The sequence below is a fragment of the Geotrypetes seraphini genome, chromosome 17 (genome assembly GCF_902459505.1).
Source record: "Geotrypetes seraphini chromosome 17, aGeoSer1.1, whole genome shotgun sequence".
Taxonomy (NCBI): domain Eukaryota; kingdom Metazoa; phylum Chordata; class Amphibia; order Gymnophiona; family Dermophiidae; genus Geotrypetes; species Geotrypetes seraphini.
The window spans coordinates 32,663,924-32,681,961 of record NC_047100.1 but is presented as its reverse complement, the minus strand read 5'-3'; the positions used below and the strand labels follow the sequence as shown (position 1 = coordinate 32,681,961).

The 18,038-nt window shown below is 43.8% G+C and overlaps 1 protein-coding gene across 3 annotated transcripts in view; it reads left to right on the top strand.

Annotated features, from left to right (window-relative positions):
- The window catches only part of ATG7 (autophagy related 7), a 351,798-nt gene that overhangs the window by 17,293 nt on the left and 316,467 nt on the right, over nt 1–18,038 (top strand). For all 3 annotated transcript variants that reach the window (XM_033925732.1, XM_033925731.1, XM_033925733.1), the window contains exons 6-7: nt 4,862–4,939; nt 10,410–10,526. In XM_033925732.1, the coding sequence (XP_033781623.1) occupies nt 4,862–4,939; nt 10,410–10,526 (195 nt within the window). The remainder of the gene's footprint in view (nt 1–4,861; nt 4,940–10,409; nt 10,527–18,038) is intronic.

Genomic DNA, 18,038 nt, shown 5'->3' with positions numbered 1-18,038 from the left:
TCAAGGCTCATTCCACTCGGGGTCAGGCAGCTTCTTGGGCTGAGTCGTCGCTCGTGCCTCCAGTGGATATTTGTAAGGCTGCGGTTTGGTCCTCCTTGCATTCATTTGTTAGACATTATCGGGTAGATGTTCAGGCGCGTCGGGACGCGGTGTTCGGTGAGCGTGTTCTGGTATCGGCCCTTCAGGGGTCCCGCCCGTGAGAGGGACTGCTTTGGTACGTCCCATTCGTAAAGATTAACCTCTACTGGTCTGGAGAGTGCTAAAGAAGGAGAAATTAGGTTCTTACCTGCTAATTTACTTTCTTTTAGCTTCTCCAGACCAGTAGAGGTCCCCACTCTGTCTGTTGTTGTAGTTGTTGGGGCTGTTTCGCGGGCAGTTTTTGTTTTTTGCTGCGGGTTCTAGTATTTTTCTAGGGCCGGGGAGAATTAAAGAACAGCGGCTGTGGCTCGGCTGGCTTAGCTGGCGAGCTGTGGGGACATTTTCCTTCTGGTATTTCTCCTCTGCATTTTCCAACAGCATTTGGGTATGTTATTTGTTACTCCTGTTCGGAGTATTGTTTTCTTTCTGTTTTCCAGTTCTTAGTTCTGCTTGGCTATTCGGCAGACTGAGGGAAATAGAGAAGGGAGTATAGTATATACTGTCCCACAGTTTTGTTTTCAGTCTCCACCTGCTGGTCATGATTGGATATATACCCATTCGTAAAGATTAACCTCTACTGGTCTGGAGAAGCTAAAAGAAAGTAAATTAGCAGGTAAGAACCTAATTTCTCCTTCCTTAGCTTATTCAGGAGATGGACATTGCTGGCACTGTGTGCTGGCTTCATGTTTTTCTGTTTATGCTTTGCTACCTTTCTCTGCATGGTTTTTGTATTCTGTTATGAGCAAGAAGGTGCTGGTCTTTGCTCCTGCAGGATGTTGACATTCTCATGTCGCAGAGTCACAGTGCTTCTGAGGGGCGGTCAGGTCTTTGGGCTTTCTGGTATCCTTTGGTATATTCGGTATCCTTTTCATGGGGATAATTTCATCCTTTTTCAGCTGAAGGCTGGTATATTTCTATGCCGTACTTATAGCATAGGCTGAGTGGAGTCTGGGTCCTAGTGGTCTTTATAGGGCAGGGGTAGGCAATTCCAGTCCTTGAGAGCCGGAGCCAGGTCAGGTTTTCAGGATCTCTATGTATGAGATGGATTTGCATGCACTGCCTCCTTGAGATGCAGATCTATCTCATGCATATTTATTGTGGATATCCTGAAATCCTGACCTGCTTGTGGCTCTCAAGGACCGGAATTGCCTACCCCTGCTATAGGGGCAGTAGCTGCCTCAGTTTCAGGTTTTACCGACTCTTGCGGCTTCTCTTGCTCTGCGACTGTGGGCTGTGGGGTATTCTGTCACCCTACTATTTCATCGCAGACTTTGTTACTTCCTGTCTTTTGGCAGTTCACTGGGTGTCATGTTGACCATTTAGAGGGCTTTAAGCTTGGTTCTCTTCGCTATCATTGACGCAGGTCAGTGTCTTTCTTTGATTCTGGCTAGCAGAATGTGCAGTCAGGTTAGTCAGGTGGCTTTCCCCTCTTGGGGTTTTGCCTTATGTTCTGTCCTTGTTTAGGGGACAACTTTCACTTCTTCCATTTGGTTATGGTGGTTTGGTTGTGACCGGAATTGTTCTTTCTGTACTGTTTCTTCTTTTTGGAAACTTATTTCTCTGTTGGAGTGTCTGGAGTTCATTTGGCTGCAATTTCTCTTTGGTATGACTTCAGTGCAGTTCTTCAGCAGCTGCAAGTATGCTTCTGCCCTTGATGACATGAGGTAGAACTAGGGTTTAGTGGTTGGTATTGATATTTTCAGGCCACTGTCTGAGCAACACCTTCCAGTTCCTGCTTATCGTAGCTGTTGGGTCTCATGTGCCATTCCTGGCATAGGGCCTCGTTTATCCATTTTTGGGTCCATGCTCTTGATGGATCATGTGTTCATTTTCCCAGAATGACTGCTGTGCAGGCAGGCACAGGACTACATTGAAAAGGATGCATGTGAGATGATGTTTGGTCTTCGTGTGGGCTCACGTTCACTAGGAATGGTCATTTGGGGAGGTGGCCACTCTGGACGATGCACAGGCCTGTTAATGGGGGTATTTGGTTTGGAACTATATTGGATCTCTCGTCATATTATACTTCTCCAGGTCACTGTCTTTTCTTCCCCAGATACTCCGGTTGTCATTTCTTGTTTTTACATTTTTCTCCTATTTTATTGTACTTGTTGGCCCTACCTAGGTTTGGTGAGGAAACCACTCTTTAGGTTACCTGATGACTCTTTTGTGACAGGGCGCTCAGGTGGCCTGGCGTCTTGGTAGGGATGTAACTGAATTCTCTCTCTATCCAGAAGAAGCCACCTCCATCACTGGACATCATATGGGGGGCTGTTATGAGGGGAATGGGCCTGGCCTGGAGTTTTCTGTCACAGAGGGGAAACGGAAGATAGTGCTGCTGGCTATTTCATTCTGTAGCTGTTGAGCTGCGTTTCTTCTTTCCGCATTTTCCTGCTGGCTCACTTTCTTTATTCTTGTTCTGGATCTCTGATCTGTACATCTGGGTGAGTCTCCTTACCGCTTTTTCTCCTCATTTTCTCTGGGGCGTGGGTCTGTTCCTGTTGGTCCTAGCAAACCAGGTATTTTTTGACTGTTTGTTGTAGCTACTGCTGTTGTGAGGGCAGAAATTACAGAGCTGCTGAGTTAGCTGATTTGTCTCACCTGCTAGTCTCCCCGGAGGGATGGGGTTTCTCTGTCTGGATATGATGTCTTGAATTTCTTTGCTGTCTTCATGGCAGAGACGATGTAGGTGGTCTACATTCTTCTCTCCCACTTTGGATATGGTCTCACCAGTCCATACATCTCTACCTGGACCTGAATTTGTTTCTCTCCAGTAGTATCATTGATTCTCCTTCTAGTTGATTTGGTTCCTCTCTGTTCCTCTAGTTTCTTACAGGTTTCTGGAGTATAGCTCGGCAACCTTCAGTAGGATGCAGCTGGTACGGAGTGGAGGCTGGAGTTGTCCATGCCTCTCCTGTAGCATTCTGTGGGTAGGTGTAGGAGTTCTTTTTTCCTCTGACATGATAGTTTCTGGTTGACTTGGTTCTCCAGTCCGCCTCTTTTTCAGAGATCTATTGGTTTAATAGTGGAAGATGGCGTGTCTTTGGATTGAGAGCCACCGCTTTTGCTAAGGGAGCTAGGATGCTTGTCTTGTTGTACACTTTCTTGAAGGGCATGATTTTGACATGGGCTAGGTCCATTGAGGGCTCTAGCGGATTCATTCAACAAGAGTTCTTCAGGATCCGTGGACTCATGAAAGTATGGGGCTGTACAGTCGTACTATTCGTGTGTGTGTGGGGGGGGGGGGGCGGGGGGGCAGTACCACGGTGGTTTCGGCTACATGGTTCTTTAAGGCCCTGTGGGCTCCTGCTATACTGTTTTCTGAGAGTTAGCCTATGTCTAATCGTGGGGCACATACCCTTTATATGTTATCTTCTTGGATTTCCTCCATGACGTGCATTGGTTGTGAAGGATTTGCACACTCTTGGTTGTGGTTTTCTAGGTATCCACAGTTGTAATAATGATGTGGCTGTCAGTAAGTTGGGGCTGGTGGAATGGTGGTTCTTCCCTCCCTACATTTGGACTACTTTGCTACATCCCACTAGGCTCTGGATTCATCTGCTGTTGATGACAAAGAAGGAAAAATTATGTTCTTATCTGTTAATTTTCTTTGCTTTAGCCACAGCAGATGAATCCAGAGCCCCACCCTGGTTCAGCTTTGGTTGCTCGTGAGCATGGTTTGGATATGTTTTTTTTCTGCTGGGGTTTCGTATTGGGATTTCGTGTTTCACATGTGTGGGAAAGGAGTTTACTGAGTTTATTTTTGGATGCTCTGACAAGACCTATACTGATTGGCCAGGAGGCTGTGCATCCAATAAGGCTGAGGACAACTCAGTTATCTCTATCTCCACCTGTTGTTAGATGGACGTAATCTCAATAGTCTCTGGATTCATCTGCTGTGAGTAAAGGAAAGAAAATTAACAGGTCACACAATTGTTCCTTTTGTATCTCCCCACAATAACAAACTGCCCCAGTTCTGCTCCAGACTCTCCTCATCGTTTGGAGGCAGATGCTTTTCTCCTGGAATGGACGAACAAATTCCCCTATGCGTTCCCTCCATTTCCTCTAATTCTCAAGGCACTTGTCAAACTCAAACAGGAACATGCCACCATGATTCTGATAGCTCCTCAGTGGCCCGGACAACCTTGGTTCTCCCTTCTACTTCAACTCAGCAGCAGAGAACCACTACTTCTACCAATATTTCCTTCTTTGCTTACACAGAGTCACAGTTTTCTTCTTCATCCCAACTTGCAGTCTCTGCATCTGACAGCTTGGTTCCTCTTGGCATAACTTCACATCTTCAGTTTTCTCAATCTGTCGGAGACATTTTAGATGCTTCCAGAAAACCTACCACCAGGCAATGTTATAACCAGAAGTGGACCAGGTTTTCTGCTTGGGGCGGCCTTCATCACCAGGAGCCTTGGTCTACCTCCTTGTCTTCAGTTCTGGATTATCTTGGTCAAACAATATTAAAAAAATTATTTTCCTAAAGAACACTACTCCTATCATCCCATTCTGGTTAGCTTGGAGGTCACCCATGCGGGAGAATATCTGCTTGTTGTCCCAGTAAGTAACTGTGCTTTTTGGTAACTATGCCTCTTATGTCTTTAACCTCTTTACATGTAAATTTATTAATTGTTTGATGTATACTGGGATGTCTCTTTCACATTTGAAGAATTGTACCCATCTCTGCAACTTTTCCATTCCTTTCTATTCTTCACAGATTTGGGAAGCAATAAAATTAGGGAGTACTCTTGAAAATCCTACACTTCTTAACAGATTCCTGTTGCTGACTTTTGCGGTAAGAAACATGTCAGTGCTTTACTGTTCTATTAAGAGTGTATAGTGGTGTATGTTGTTGACACAATTTTTAAGAATTACTTAATAGTGTATTCCGTTTTCCTACAGAACAAATTCTTTAACCAGATAAATCGACCTATAAGATAAATCTGTTAAGCTATATAGGAGCTGAAAATATATTTTGGCGTTTATCAATTTATTGGAAGCAATACAAAGCAAAAAACACACCCCTTTAGCACGGTTTTAGTGCCGGCCGCAGTGGTAATAGCTCCAAACGCTCATAGGAATTCTATGAGAGTTGGAGCTGTTACCGTTGCCGCTGGCGCTAAAATTAAATATTTCCTTATCGTCCTATCAGACAGTCCAAATTCTTGGTGGAGGCTGAGAACTACTTAGTTGTTTATCGTTTATTATTGCAACACAATTGAAATCGGTGTACAATAACCATGTTCAAAATAGAAGACCATTAGTTACAGGACAGGATCACTCCTTCATAGCAAAGGGCACAGATAGAACAGTACAGAATAGCAGAACATATGTGATGTCATCACTTAAGAACCCTGTGCAGCCAATCGGCACTTCTCATTCTGAGCAGATGGCAGGCTTCCTGCATAATCTCTGGTAGACTAGAAGGCTTTACAGTATTTCCATTTCTTAGTCAAGTCATATAAAGCAAAGAAGGCAGCTGCCTTCACAGGCTTCCTCCCCAGCCAACCCTGTTCCAAGCAGGCAGACAGCAATCCTGGCTGAATAACTACATAAATAGAACCAGTGTGACTTACGGCGCATTCCGAAAATCAATTAAAACCACTCTGTTTGACAAATTCATCTCCTAAACAGAAGCCTCTCCACTCTCAAGGATATATTCCCTATCTTTCACGATGCAATTTAATATCCTCTATCTATTTCTTATGTAACCCTCATTCTTGCCTCCTGTAATTCGCTGATTGTCCAGCCTTCTTCAAATGTAAACCGCCTAGAAGTCTCTCGACTATGGTGGTATAGAAGAATAAAATTCTTCTTCTTATTATTATTATTAAGACATTAATGTTTTCTTCTGCCTCAGACCATTCCCTTGGGGAAAAATCTTGCATGTCTCAACTTAATTGCTACTCAACAATTTGACTGCAGTTGCCTGTTATCAGTGCTTGTTCGGTCTTTATTTACCCACTGTGATTTACCTGAAAAAAAAAAAAAAAAAGCTGCTTTGGGAAATTTGTTTTGACCTTTTGGTTTTAGTGTTAGAAACAGTTTTTCTCCAGAGACAGGCAGGGGATATGCAGCCCCACTTGAAGGTGAAGTCTCTGACTGACTGAGCCAATCCGGTCGGATTCTCCCCTAGCTATAGTAAGCTTTTCAGCTTACCGAACATGGGCAGATTTGCCCAACTCCACGAGCCCCCTCCCCTCCTCCTGACAGTTTTTTTGGTTAGGCGGTATATACAAATAAAATAATAATTATTATTAAAACCTTGGTTTGCGAGCATAATTTGTTCCAGAAGCATGCTTGTAGTCCAAAGCACTCGTATATCAAAGCGAATTTCCCCATAGAAAATAATAGAAACTCAGACGATTCGTTCCACAACCCCAAAACTTTAATACAAAATACTATACGTACTTGTATTGCAAGACCGTGCTCATTTAAAACAGTCACTACACTCCTGCAGCATATGAGAGAGAAGAACTATTGGCTCAGTTGTGATGGTGTGACATAATAATGTGTATAATAATAATATTAATAATAATTAATTTCTTATATACCGCCAAAGCCATAGTAGTTCGAGGCGGTTTACAATGAAGAAGGACTGGACAATCAGTGAAATGTTACAAAGGTCCAATCAGAGAAACTAGGTGCCAGAGAAAATGGTACAATCAGAGAAAATTGGAGCAATCGGGGAAAATGGTACCATCAGCTGGTATATTGTATGTACTCGTATTGCAAGACTTTGCTTGTTTAGAACAGTCGCTACACTCTTGAAGTGTCAGAGAAGAACCATCGGCTCAGTTGTGATGTGTGTATATTGTATGTACTTGCATTGTATGTACTTGCATTGCATTGCAAGTTAAAATATAATGTTTTGCTTGTCTTGCAAAACACTTGCAAACCAAGTTACTGGTAATCCAAGGTTTTACTGTATATAAGAAAAATATGAAAGCATTTTAGGGATAGTTTCACAGGAAGAAGGGTGGGTGGGTGAGCAGGAGACAAGAGGTTTTATTTCTATATGTTACCTTGGAAAGTGGACCAACATGGCCACCACACCATTTCACTGTTAAAATTGTAAGTTTCATGTTAAACCAGTGGTCTCAAATAGAGAATGACACGGTGGCTGTTACCTGCCAAAACAGTGGGGAAAAAACTATGTTCACCATGAAGCGGTGAATGGCCTTGTCCCCGCAGTTAAGGGAGGTAACACGCAGTCACCTATCGCACTCCCTCCCTCCTTATTGATCGCTTCCGCCGCCCAGTCCAAACATCTCCTTTCCTGCCCCTTATCTTCGTGGCTGGCGATTTCTAAATTGCCTTCCATTGAAGTTACGTGTGGCTTCCATAAAGGTCATCTCTGACATAACCGGAAGTTGCATCGGAAATGACTTTCTGGCAGCCACGCGCAACTTTAATGCTCCGGCTGCTCGTAGGAAGGCAATTTAGAAATTGCCGGCCATGAAGATAAGGGGCAGGAAGGTTTGTCGGCACAGTTGTGCGCTGCAAGCAGGAAACACTCCTTCTGCCTTTTAAATTGAGGAACACGTGAGTAGGACTTACTGTTTAGTTTTTTTAGTCGGACCGGGGCCTGTTATCCGGGGGTGGTGCGGTGTGCATGGCGGAAGTGGCTAAGAGGTGTTCTTGCTGTGGGGGGGGGGGTGAAAGCGCCAAGAAGGTAAGGGGTAGGGAGGGAGAAAGGGAGGAAAGGTGGGGTGGAGAGGAACAGATGCTGAAGGGAAAGATGTAGTAGGGAGAGTTGGGAGAAGATGCAGGGAAGAAGACAGAGATGCCAGACTATGGGGGGAGCAGAGGGAAGAAGATGGGTGCCAGACCAATTTATGGGGGGGAAGGGAGAGGCACAGTAACAGAGCAAATGGAAGATGCAAAGAGAAGACAGACAGTGGATGGAAGGAATTGAATGAGAAGATGAGGAAAGTAGAAACTAGACAACAAAGGTAGAAAAAAAAATCTGTTTTTCCTTTTCTTTTTTTTGTTTTGTTTTGCTTTAGGATAAAGTAGTATATTAGTTGTACTGATAAAAATTTATAAACAAAGCCCTGCCAACTGAACATCTTTCTCTAGTTCAGCAGCCAGAACTTTGATTTATAAGGGAGGAATAAGCTAAATATTGTAGCACTGAGGCTTGTATGGATGCTGCGGCGACGGAGCAGTGAAGGGGGAGAGTGGTCCGGGGACGGGGCAGTGACTGGTTCAGTTTTTTTTCCCCATGTCATTCTCTAGTCTCAAACTTTTTTTTTTTTTTTTTTTATAAATATATATTTTATTTATATTTATTTATTTATTTATTTATTTTTTTTTTTTAATAATATTAATGATTGTGGATGCTAATATTTTATTAATAATTAATTTAATAAAATAATATTATATTATTGCATCCACTATATCAATAAATATAAATTATTTTTCCAGTTAATAACATTTATTATATCTTAATTTTTATTTATTTATTTTTTTTTTTTTTTATTAATAATCTTCTTTATTTTCCCTTTTTTCCATCTTCTTTCTTCTTTCTTCTTTCTTCTTTCTTCAGCTGAATTGTTCTGTTTTTTATGTAAACTTAGGTTCTTTTTGTGTCAGAAATTCTTTCAGTTTTTCCGGGTCTTGAAAGTATATGGATTTATTTCCACTGGATACTCTCATAGTGGATGGATAATATAATCCATATATGTATCCTTTTTCTTTCAGCTGCTGTCTGTATGTAAGGAATTGTTTTCTTATGTTTGCTGTATATTTAGCAAAATCCGGTACTAAAATCAGTTTTGATCCTTTATAATTCAAGTTTTTATTTGCTTTTGCCATTTTTAATATTTCTTGAGCTTGTTGATACCTTAACACCTTGAATATCAAAGGTCTTGGAGCAGCCTGATTTACTGGCTTTCTTGTGGGGATTCTGTGGGCTCTTTCAATTTCTAACGGCCATTTTGAGTTGAGCTGGAGCAGTTTAGGTAAAAGATTTTCCAGGAATTGTACAGGATCTCCCCCTTCAATATTTTCAGCCAGCCCCAAAATTCTGATGTTCTTTCTTTTTCCTCGGTTTTCCATATCCACCAATTGATTTTTTAAAGCTGCTACTTCTTTTTTGTCTTTGTCATATTCTTGTGTAAAGGATTCAAATTTCTCCATTTTTTCTTCCATCACTGTCATTCTCAGTCTTTCCGTTTGGATTTCTTGTTTCATGATAAGAAGTTCTTCTTTGACTTCAGATATTTTGTTGGCATTTTCAGTCAGCATCAATTTTATTTTGAACAGTTCTGTCATAATGTCTGACTTTTCAGTGAGTTCTTCAGTCTCCATCGGGAACGGCACACTCGATGGTGACAGAGGAGTAACTTTTGTTCTTTTTGCTGAGATACCCGATGTCGAAGGTTTTTCAGCTTTCCCCTGCTTCATATTCGCCATCTCCGACGTTGTTTTATGTGTTTTTAATCGCGATTCAAGAAAGTAGAAGTTTTATTTTTATTCCGTTTGTTGCCTGGATACGGGAGCGCTGCAGTTAGGCTGCCATATCGTGCGCGCTCCAAGCCACGCCCCCCTCAAACTGAAACCCTTTGCAGGGCCACATTTTGGATTTGTAGGTACTTGGAGGACTGCAGAAAAAAAAACTAGTTAATGTCTTACTAAAGAAAAGACAATTTTGCATGAGGTAAAACTGTTTATAGTTTATAAATCTTTCCTTTTGGATAAGTCTTAATAATAAAGAGACATATGATCAAGAAACAGTTTTATTTTACTTTTGTGATTATGATAACCATACTGAGGGCCTCAAAATAGTACCTGGCGGGCCGCATTTGTCCCCGGGCCATGAGTTTGAGACCACTGTGTTAAACTATACCTGCTGTACATTGCCTTGGATGAATCTCTCCATAAAGGCCATTAATAAATCCTCATAAATAAGGTGTAATAAACCACTTAGAATTGTAGTATAGAGCAGGTTATAATTTTGTTTAAAAATATTAAGACAAAATACTTATTTTCTTGTGGTTTCTAGTTATAGTTTGGCCTCTTGCCATGGAATGAAACGCAAATTATTGTGATAAATTTCATGCTGCTTTATTGAAATCTAGTTTAGTGTCTATATCATGAGTATGCAAAATAGGTGTTATGAATAATTTATCTGGGGGCCTGTTCATGGTACCTTGTTTAAACTCATGAGAGCATATACTTGTCACTTGATCCGTGCCGTCCTAGCTTGGCTGATCTTTTAGTGCGTTATCTTTTCTAATATGTTGTTTCCTTTTGCCCAGGATTTAAAGAAATATCGTTTCTATTATTGGTTTTGCTACCCTGCACTTTGCCTGCCTGAAGGTATAACAATGGTTCAACAACCGGTCAGCCTTGGAGAGAAGTTTTCTGACAGTCAGGTACTTGTACATTTCAACATCACATCTTGTTAATGATTTGTTTTTAATTTTTGTTGTGAGAACACACTATACACAAAATAAGTACTGTATGTGATTGGGGCCAACAATCGTGTCCTAAAAGCATTCTCGGATTAACTGCACCTTATGTTCTGTTCTATTTGCTGTGTATTTTGACAAACTGGAATCTGTAAAAGCAGTTGGTTATATTCTACTTTTGACATTGTGGGAACCAGATTAATTCTGTGGGTCAAAAATGTGTCTAATAACCCCAACAACATAATACCAATTCTGTAGTGCCTGGTAGACTAGTATAGTCCTTACGAATGGTATAGTCCAGGGGTAGGGAACTCGGGTCCTCGAGAGCCGTATTCCAGTCGGGTTTTCAGGATTTCCCCAATGAATATGCATGAGATCTATTTGCATACACTGCTTTCAACACATATTCATTGTGGAAATCCTGAAAACCCGACTGGAATACGGCTCTCGAGGACCTGAGTTCCCTACCCCTGGTATAGTCTTTACGAATGGGTATATATCTCATCATGACCAGCAGGTGGAGACTGAAACTAAACTGTGGAATAGTACATAAGAAGTACCTTCCCTTATTCCTATCAGTCTTCTTTCAGTCTCAGCAGGTGTGAGGGCTTGGTAGGGTTGTTGGAATTTATTTAGGGATCCTGGTCCCTGTTTTTGTGCCAGATTGAGCTTGGGTGGGCCCTGTTTGGGGGTGTCAAACCCGGAGGGGGGGGGGCTTGTGCTGGGTCCCTCCCCACATTTCCTCCACCATCCAACATTTTTTTAAAGGTGCCTCAGCATTAAGCCTTGCCCCCTGCTTTGAGAGCCAGTGGAGTCTGTTCTGTGGAAAAAAAAAATGTCCTGAGGTAGTGCCAGTCTGAAGGGTTGCTTTCCCTTTAAATATGCTGTAAATCACTGAATTTTTTAACTAACCGGCACTTTTCTTTTAGCTGGGTCACGTATGGAGCAATTGAGTACATCTCAGGGGAAGTGGTGCTTAATTTGGTCCAGACGCGAGGCACTCGCAGCCAGCTTGAAAACAGCTGCTCGAGCTGGTGCGATTGTGGAGCTCCATCGGCAGCAGCTCCAGGCGTCCAGGGCTTCCCAGCCCTAGTGCCTTGCGAATTGGCAGGGAGCAGTGGGGAAGCCCGGTCTTCCCCCACTGCCCACGGAGGGATTCCCTCTTAGCTAATTTTTTAACAACTGATGCCGGCTTGCCTGCTTTAGCGGCTGGAACAGTTCAGGCTTCCCAGCCACTACAGGCCCTAGAGGGGTTATTTTTGGCGGGAACTTTGCCATTTTCTCAGACAGGCTGCTCCATTTTGTCTGCAACCTCGGGTGACTTTCCCCCTATATTGGAAAAACAGAGGCAGGTTTCAGCTGGGTCCCCTGCTGTCAGGGAGTCCCATGGGACCCCCGGGGTTTTTCCCCCCTGATTTAATTTTTACTTTGTGCAGAACTTATTTTCAGGTGACGGGTCCCACATGCACCCGGGGGGTGAGGGGGATGTTCCCTCCACACCCCTTGTGGCTTTGCCTCCCTTTTCTCCTTTGGCATCTCCTCTTCCACCTCCCTCATCCAAGCGCCCAAGGGAGGCTTGGAATGGTCAGAGGAGCGTGTCGGCCTGGATGAGGACCTGGACCTTTTTGTGGATTTCCAGGACCCTCTCGAGGGGATGGCGTTTCCTGCCTTCTGGTGAGGAGCCATCTGTGGTATGCCTTTTTCAGAGGGATGAGCTACCAGACCAGATTCAACAGGTCTCGGTGTTGCGTTTTGAGGAAGCGCCGTCAGAGACCCCACATGTGGGGGACCCTCTTCTTAGGTGATCCGCACTGCTTCTCACTCTTTTCCTATGCATCAGGATATTTGGGATCTCATACTGGTGCAGTGGAATACGCTGTAGGCGCCGTTTCGGCTGGCATGCATCATGAATCATTTGTATCCCATCCCGGAGGGGGATAGGGCTACTTTGAAGTCGCAAGTGGTGAACGCGGTGGTTTCGGTGATTGCTAAATGGCATACTGTGGAGGGCAGTTCTGCCTTATGGGACTCTGAGGAGCGTAAGTTGAAGACCATTCTTAAGCAGGATTTTGATGTCTCTGCCTTGGGGATCCAGGTGGCTATTTGTGGGGGGCTGGTGGCTCGTGCTGTGTTTCGGTGGGCCGAGCATGTCCAGGATTGTGAGTCTGATGACTGATCCTTGGTGCATCAGGAGGTGGCAAAGATTGTGATGGCTGTCTCATTCCTCTTGGATGCTCTCTATGACTTGGTGCAGACGTCTGCTAAGTCTAGGGTGTTTGGAGTGGCTTTGTGCTTGGTCGGTGGATGCTGCGTCCAAAACTAAGCTTACTAAATTTCCTTTACGGGGATCATTTTTTATTTGGAGAGGATTTAGATAAGTTGTTACAGACTCTGACGGACTCTAAAGTGCTCCGCCTTGCCTCTCGGGGGTGGGGAGGGGGGTGCGTCTGTGGGAGGTTGCAAATACCGCCTTGGGCATGGAGCTGCTACTTTCCAGGCTTCGGGGGTTTTCTCGGGGTCGTTTTTATCAGCGCATGCAGTCCTTTCTGGGGGTCTGTCAGGGGGCTAGGAATCTCTCCGCCAGTTCCCCCACTGCCCATCCTGCACAATGACTCCTTGCTGGCACCCCCTTTGGTTCCGGTGGGTGTCCAGCTGCGCGAGTTTTTCCTCAAGTGGTCCGAGATCAAGTCTGATCAGTGGGTCCTGGAGGTGGTGTGGGACGATTATGCTCTGGAGTTTGCCCGCTCTCTACCAGATCATTTTCTAGCCTCTCCATGTCAGGCAGCATGGAAGACGCAGGCCTTTCGCCAGCCCCATCAACGCTTGCTAGACTTCTAAGCAGTTGTTCCAGTCCCCCCTCAGGAGTGTGGCAACGGCAGGTACTCCATTTACTTTGTAGTGCCCAAGAAGGAGGGGAACTTTCGGCCCATCTTAAATTTAAGAGGTCAACAGGGCTCTCAAAATTCCCTCGTTTCGCATGTCATTCTAGCGATTCAGCCGGGGGAGTTCCTGACTTCTCTCGATCTGACAGAGACCTACTTGCATGTTCCAATTCGGGCCTCTCATCAATGCTTCCTTCGTTTTGCGATCTTGGGTCAGCACTATCAGTTCTGTGTTCTTCCTTTTGGCCTGGCCATGATTCCCTGGACTTTCACCAAGGTTATGGTGGTCGTGGTGACCTTGCAGATAGAGGGAATTGTGGTACATCCCTACCTGGACGACTTGTTGCTTCGGGCAAAGTCGTTTCAGGAGAGCACCCGGGTCACGGCTTGGGTGGTGGAGTTTCTCTGGTCGCTGGGATGGGTGGTCAACCTTTCCCAAGAGTCAGTTGGCCCTGTCTCAGCGTCTGGAGTACCTTGGGGTTCTGTTTGACACCTCCTTGGGGAAGGTCTTCCTTCCAGAAGCCCGGGTAGCAAATTGCAATCTTGGGTTCGCCTGCTTATGCCATCCCGGTTGTCCTCGGGGCTAGGATTTCTTCCAAGTCTTGGGGTCAATGGCAGCTTCCCTAGTTGTAGTGCGGTGGGTGGGGGGTCCACATGCGTCCTCCTCAGTGTGCTCTGCATCGGAGGTGGTCGCTCCAGAGGCACAGTCTGGATCTCTCTGTTCCTCTACAGGGCTTGGCACGTGGCAGTCTTCGTTGGTGGCTCCAGACCTCCCATCTTGTTCAAGGGACGAGTCTAGATCAGCCACAGTGGATGGTGCTTCTCACTGATACCAGTCTCCTCGTTTGGGGAGCTCAGTGTCTAGGTCACTCAGCTCAGGGCACCTGGTCCACGGAGGAGGCATCATGGTTGATCAATGTTGTGGAGACCAGAGTTGTCCATATGGCGCTATTAGCCTTCCGCTCCTTCTTGACAGGTAAATCCGTCAGGGTTCTGTCGGTTAATGCCACGGCGGTGGCTTGTCAATCGTCAGGGGGGCATCAAGAGCACTCACGTAGCACAGGAGACTTCCCTGTTATGGTCTGGGCAGAGTCCTTCAAGACATCTCGGCTTCCCACATAGCCGGCGTGGAGAATGTTCAGGCGGACTTCCTCAGTCGTCATGTGCTAGATCCCGGAGAGTGGTGTCTAAGTCCCGTGGCCTTTCAGTTGATTGTGCAGACTTGGAGTCAGCCCCTCATGGACCTGATGGCCACAAGTGTCAACGCCAAAATGCCCCACTTCAGTCGTCGCAAAGTATGGAAACAATGGATAAAAGCAGGTATACGTACTTTAAAAGATGTAATAGTAAATGGATCACTGCTTAGTTTTTCACAATTGCAACAAAAATTTGGATTAGAAAAAACACAATATTTTAAATGGATGCAATTGAAGCAGGCCATTCAGGAAGGGTTCCCTGAATGGAAGAATCTTAACACTCAATATAGTTTACCAATCCTTTGTTTTCAAGCGGATTTTCTAGGACACCAAGCCGCAAAATGGTATAAGAAAATAAACGAATTTTTAAACAAAAAAAAGAGATCAGGACTTAGGGATATTTGGAGTATTGAGATAGGACAGATAATTTTTCCATCTCAATGGCAAAAATTTTGGTCCTGGAGAATACATACTACAAGATCAGCATCTATGAGTCAAACATGGTTGTTTTTATTACATAGAGTTTTATGGACCCCTAGGAGATTACAAAAATTCTTTACCCAACGTGTGGTGGACACCTGGAATGCGCTTCCAGAGGACGTTATAGGGCAGAGTACGGTACTGGGGTTCAAGAAAGGATTGGACAAATTTCTACTGGAAATGGGGATAGAGGGGTATAGATAGAAGATTACTGCACAGGTCCTGGACCTGTTGGGCCGCCGCGTGAGCGGACTGCTGGGCACGATGGACCTCGGGTCTGACCCAGCAGAGGCATTTCTTATGTTCTTATGTAGATAGTAATAGATCTAATAGATGCTGGCATTGTAGGATAGAAGTGGGGACATTGGACCATTTACTATTCTTTTGTCCCTGCATTAATTCCTTTTGGAAATTAATTTGGCCCCAAATTAATAATTTATTAGAAAATCATGTTGGACTATCATATGATACAATATTATTTGGAACAGCAATGAGAACACAAAGTCCGATTTCAGCTAATAATAATAAACTTTTATTAATTTTAACAGGGGTCGCCATACAGCAAATTACTCAGAACTGGAAGGATTACACTAAATTGAATTACACTTTTTGGTGGAATTCAATTTGTCATATATATAAAATGGAAAAAGTATTGGCATTACAACAAGGTTATATTAAAAAATTTAATAAAATATGGGGACCATTGACAAATTATTCTATTGATCAGATATAATAACACATGTATAGAACATATAGAAGGGGTAGGGAGGGAAAACTATTGTAATATTAATATGATATAAAATTCTGATAAAGGGTTTATTTAATTCACATTGTAAGAACATTTAATAATAATTTCAAGTGTTTTTTCATAATTGAATGTATTACATGTATTTCACTTGATGTAAGAATTTAAAAAAAGAATAAAAAATATTTATTAAAAAAAAAAAAAAAAAAGATGGTCAGGCCGAGTGTCTAGATGGTCTGGTTCAGCCATGGCCAACGGAGGGGCTGTTGTACGTATTCCCTCCATGGCCCTTAGTGGGCAGAGTTCTTCTCTGCATAGTTCGTCATCCAGGCCTGGTGGTTATGGTGGCTCCGGATTGGCCCAGGCAGCCGTGGTACACAGATCTGATGAGGCTCTGTTGGCGGATCCTTTTCCTCTGCCTCTCTTTGACCTTCTAACTCAGGGTCGCATTCCCATATTCAATCCTGGTCCCTTCTGTCTTATGGCTTGGCTCTTTAAAGGGATCACCTAGGTAAAGGGGTATTCAGATAAAGTGATCTCAACTCTCTTGGGATCCTAGAGGCTTTCCATCTTTTGGGCTTATGTTAGGGTTTGGCGTATCTTTGAGGAGTGGTGTGCTGCGCGTGGAGTGGTTTCTTTTCACGCTTCCCTATCTAACATCTTAGAGTTCTTGCAGGATGGCCTGGACAGGGGACTAGCTTGGTCTTCTCTCTGGGTTCAGCTTGCAGCCTTGTCAGCCTTTCGTGGGTTGTTGAGAGGTCAGCGTCTGTCTGCCGTTCCTTATGTGATTCACTTCTTGAGGGCAGCCAAATTGCTCCAGCCTCCCATGCGGCCCTCTGTTTCATCTTGGGATCTAAATCTGTTTGTCTGTTCTAGTGCGCCTACCTTTTGAACCAATGGGCGTCTGCTCTTTTAAGTATCTTTTTCTTAAAGCAGACTTCTTGGTGGCCATTACTTCAGCTAGACGTGTTTCTGAGCTGCAGGCTTTCTTTTGTAGGGCTCCCTTCTTAGAGTTTCTGGGAGTGGGTTGTCTTGAGGCCTGTTCTTTTTTTCTGCCAAAAGTAGTTTCTCCTTTTCCATGTCAATCATGCTGTGGTTCTCCCGGTGTTGGGTATCCGAGAGGGCTCTTCCGAGCAGAAACAGTTGCGCCAGTTGGATGTCAGTCGGGTCCTTCGCTCTTATGTGCAGAGGACCCAGGAGTTTAGTAAATCAGATTATCTTTGTCCTTCTCGCTGGTCCTTGTAAGGGGGATGGCACTTCTAAAGCTACTGTTGCGCGCTGGATTAAGGAGACTATTGCTTCAAGTGCGTCAGGACGTGGTATTCGGTGAACATGTTCTGGTGTCGGCCCTTCGGGGGTCTCACCCTTAATGGGTACTGCTTTGGTACGTCCCATTCGTAAGAACTATACCAGTCTACCAGGCGCTGCAGAAGGAGAAATTAGGTTCTTACCTACTAATTTTCTTTCTGTTAGCCTGTAGACTGGTATAGTCCCCCACCCTGTCTGTCTTTGTGCAGTGATTGTGGGTTTTTGTTTTGTTCACGTGCAGATTTTGGGTTTTTTTTCTGCAAGTTCTAGAATTTTTCTAGGGCCAGGGAGAATTAAGAACAGCAGCTAAGGCTTAGCTGGTGAGCTGTGGGGATATTTTCTTTATCATGCTCCAAGAGTTGTTTACCAGTTTTTGTTGTTTTTACACTCCTGTTCGGAGTGTGGTTTACTGTTTTCAGTTGAAATCTTTCCTAGGTTCTGCTTGGCTATTCGGCAGACTGGATTGCAAGAGGGGAAGCTATCCTGATATACAATTTTGCTCTCAGTATCAACCTGCTGGTAGCAGTGAGGTATATAACCCATTTATAAGGACTATACCAGTCTACAGGCTAACAGAAAGAAAAATAAGAACCTAATATCTACTTAATAATAGGACTGCAATGAAACACTATAAAATTATACACATCTAACAGTACTGCAAAACTATATAACAAGTTTCAAATTTATTATAAAATTTGATTAATCATTTATTCAAAATTCTAAGCGATGAACAAATCAATAAAATTACAAAATAGGGGGGGACAAACAAAAGTAACAAAAAAAACCATCAAGCCTATATTCTACGTCAGGGTATGTATTGGATCCTCCCAGAACTTATGGATAATGCACCGGATTGGTTGTATTT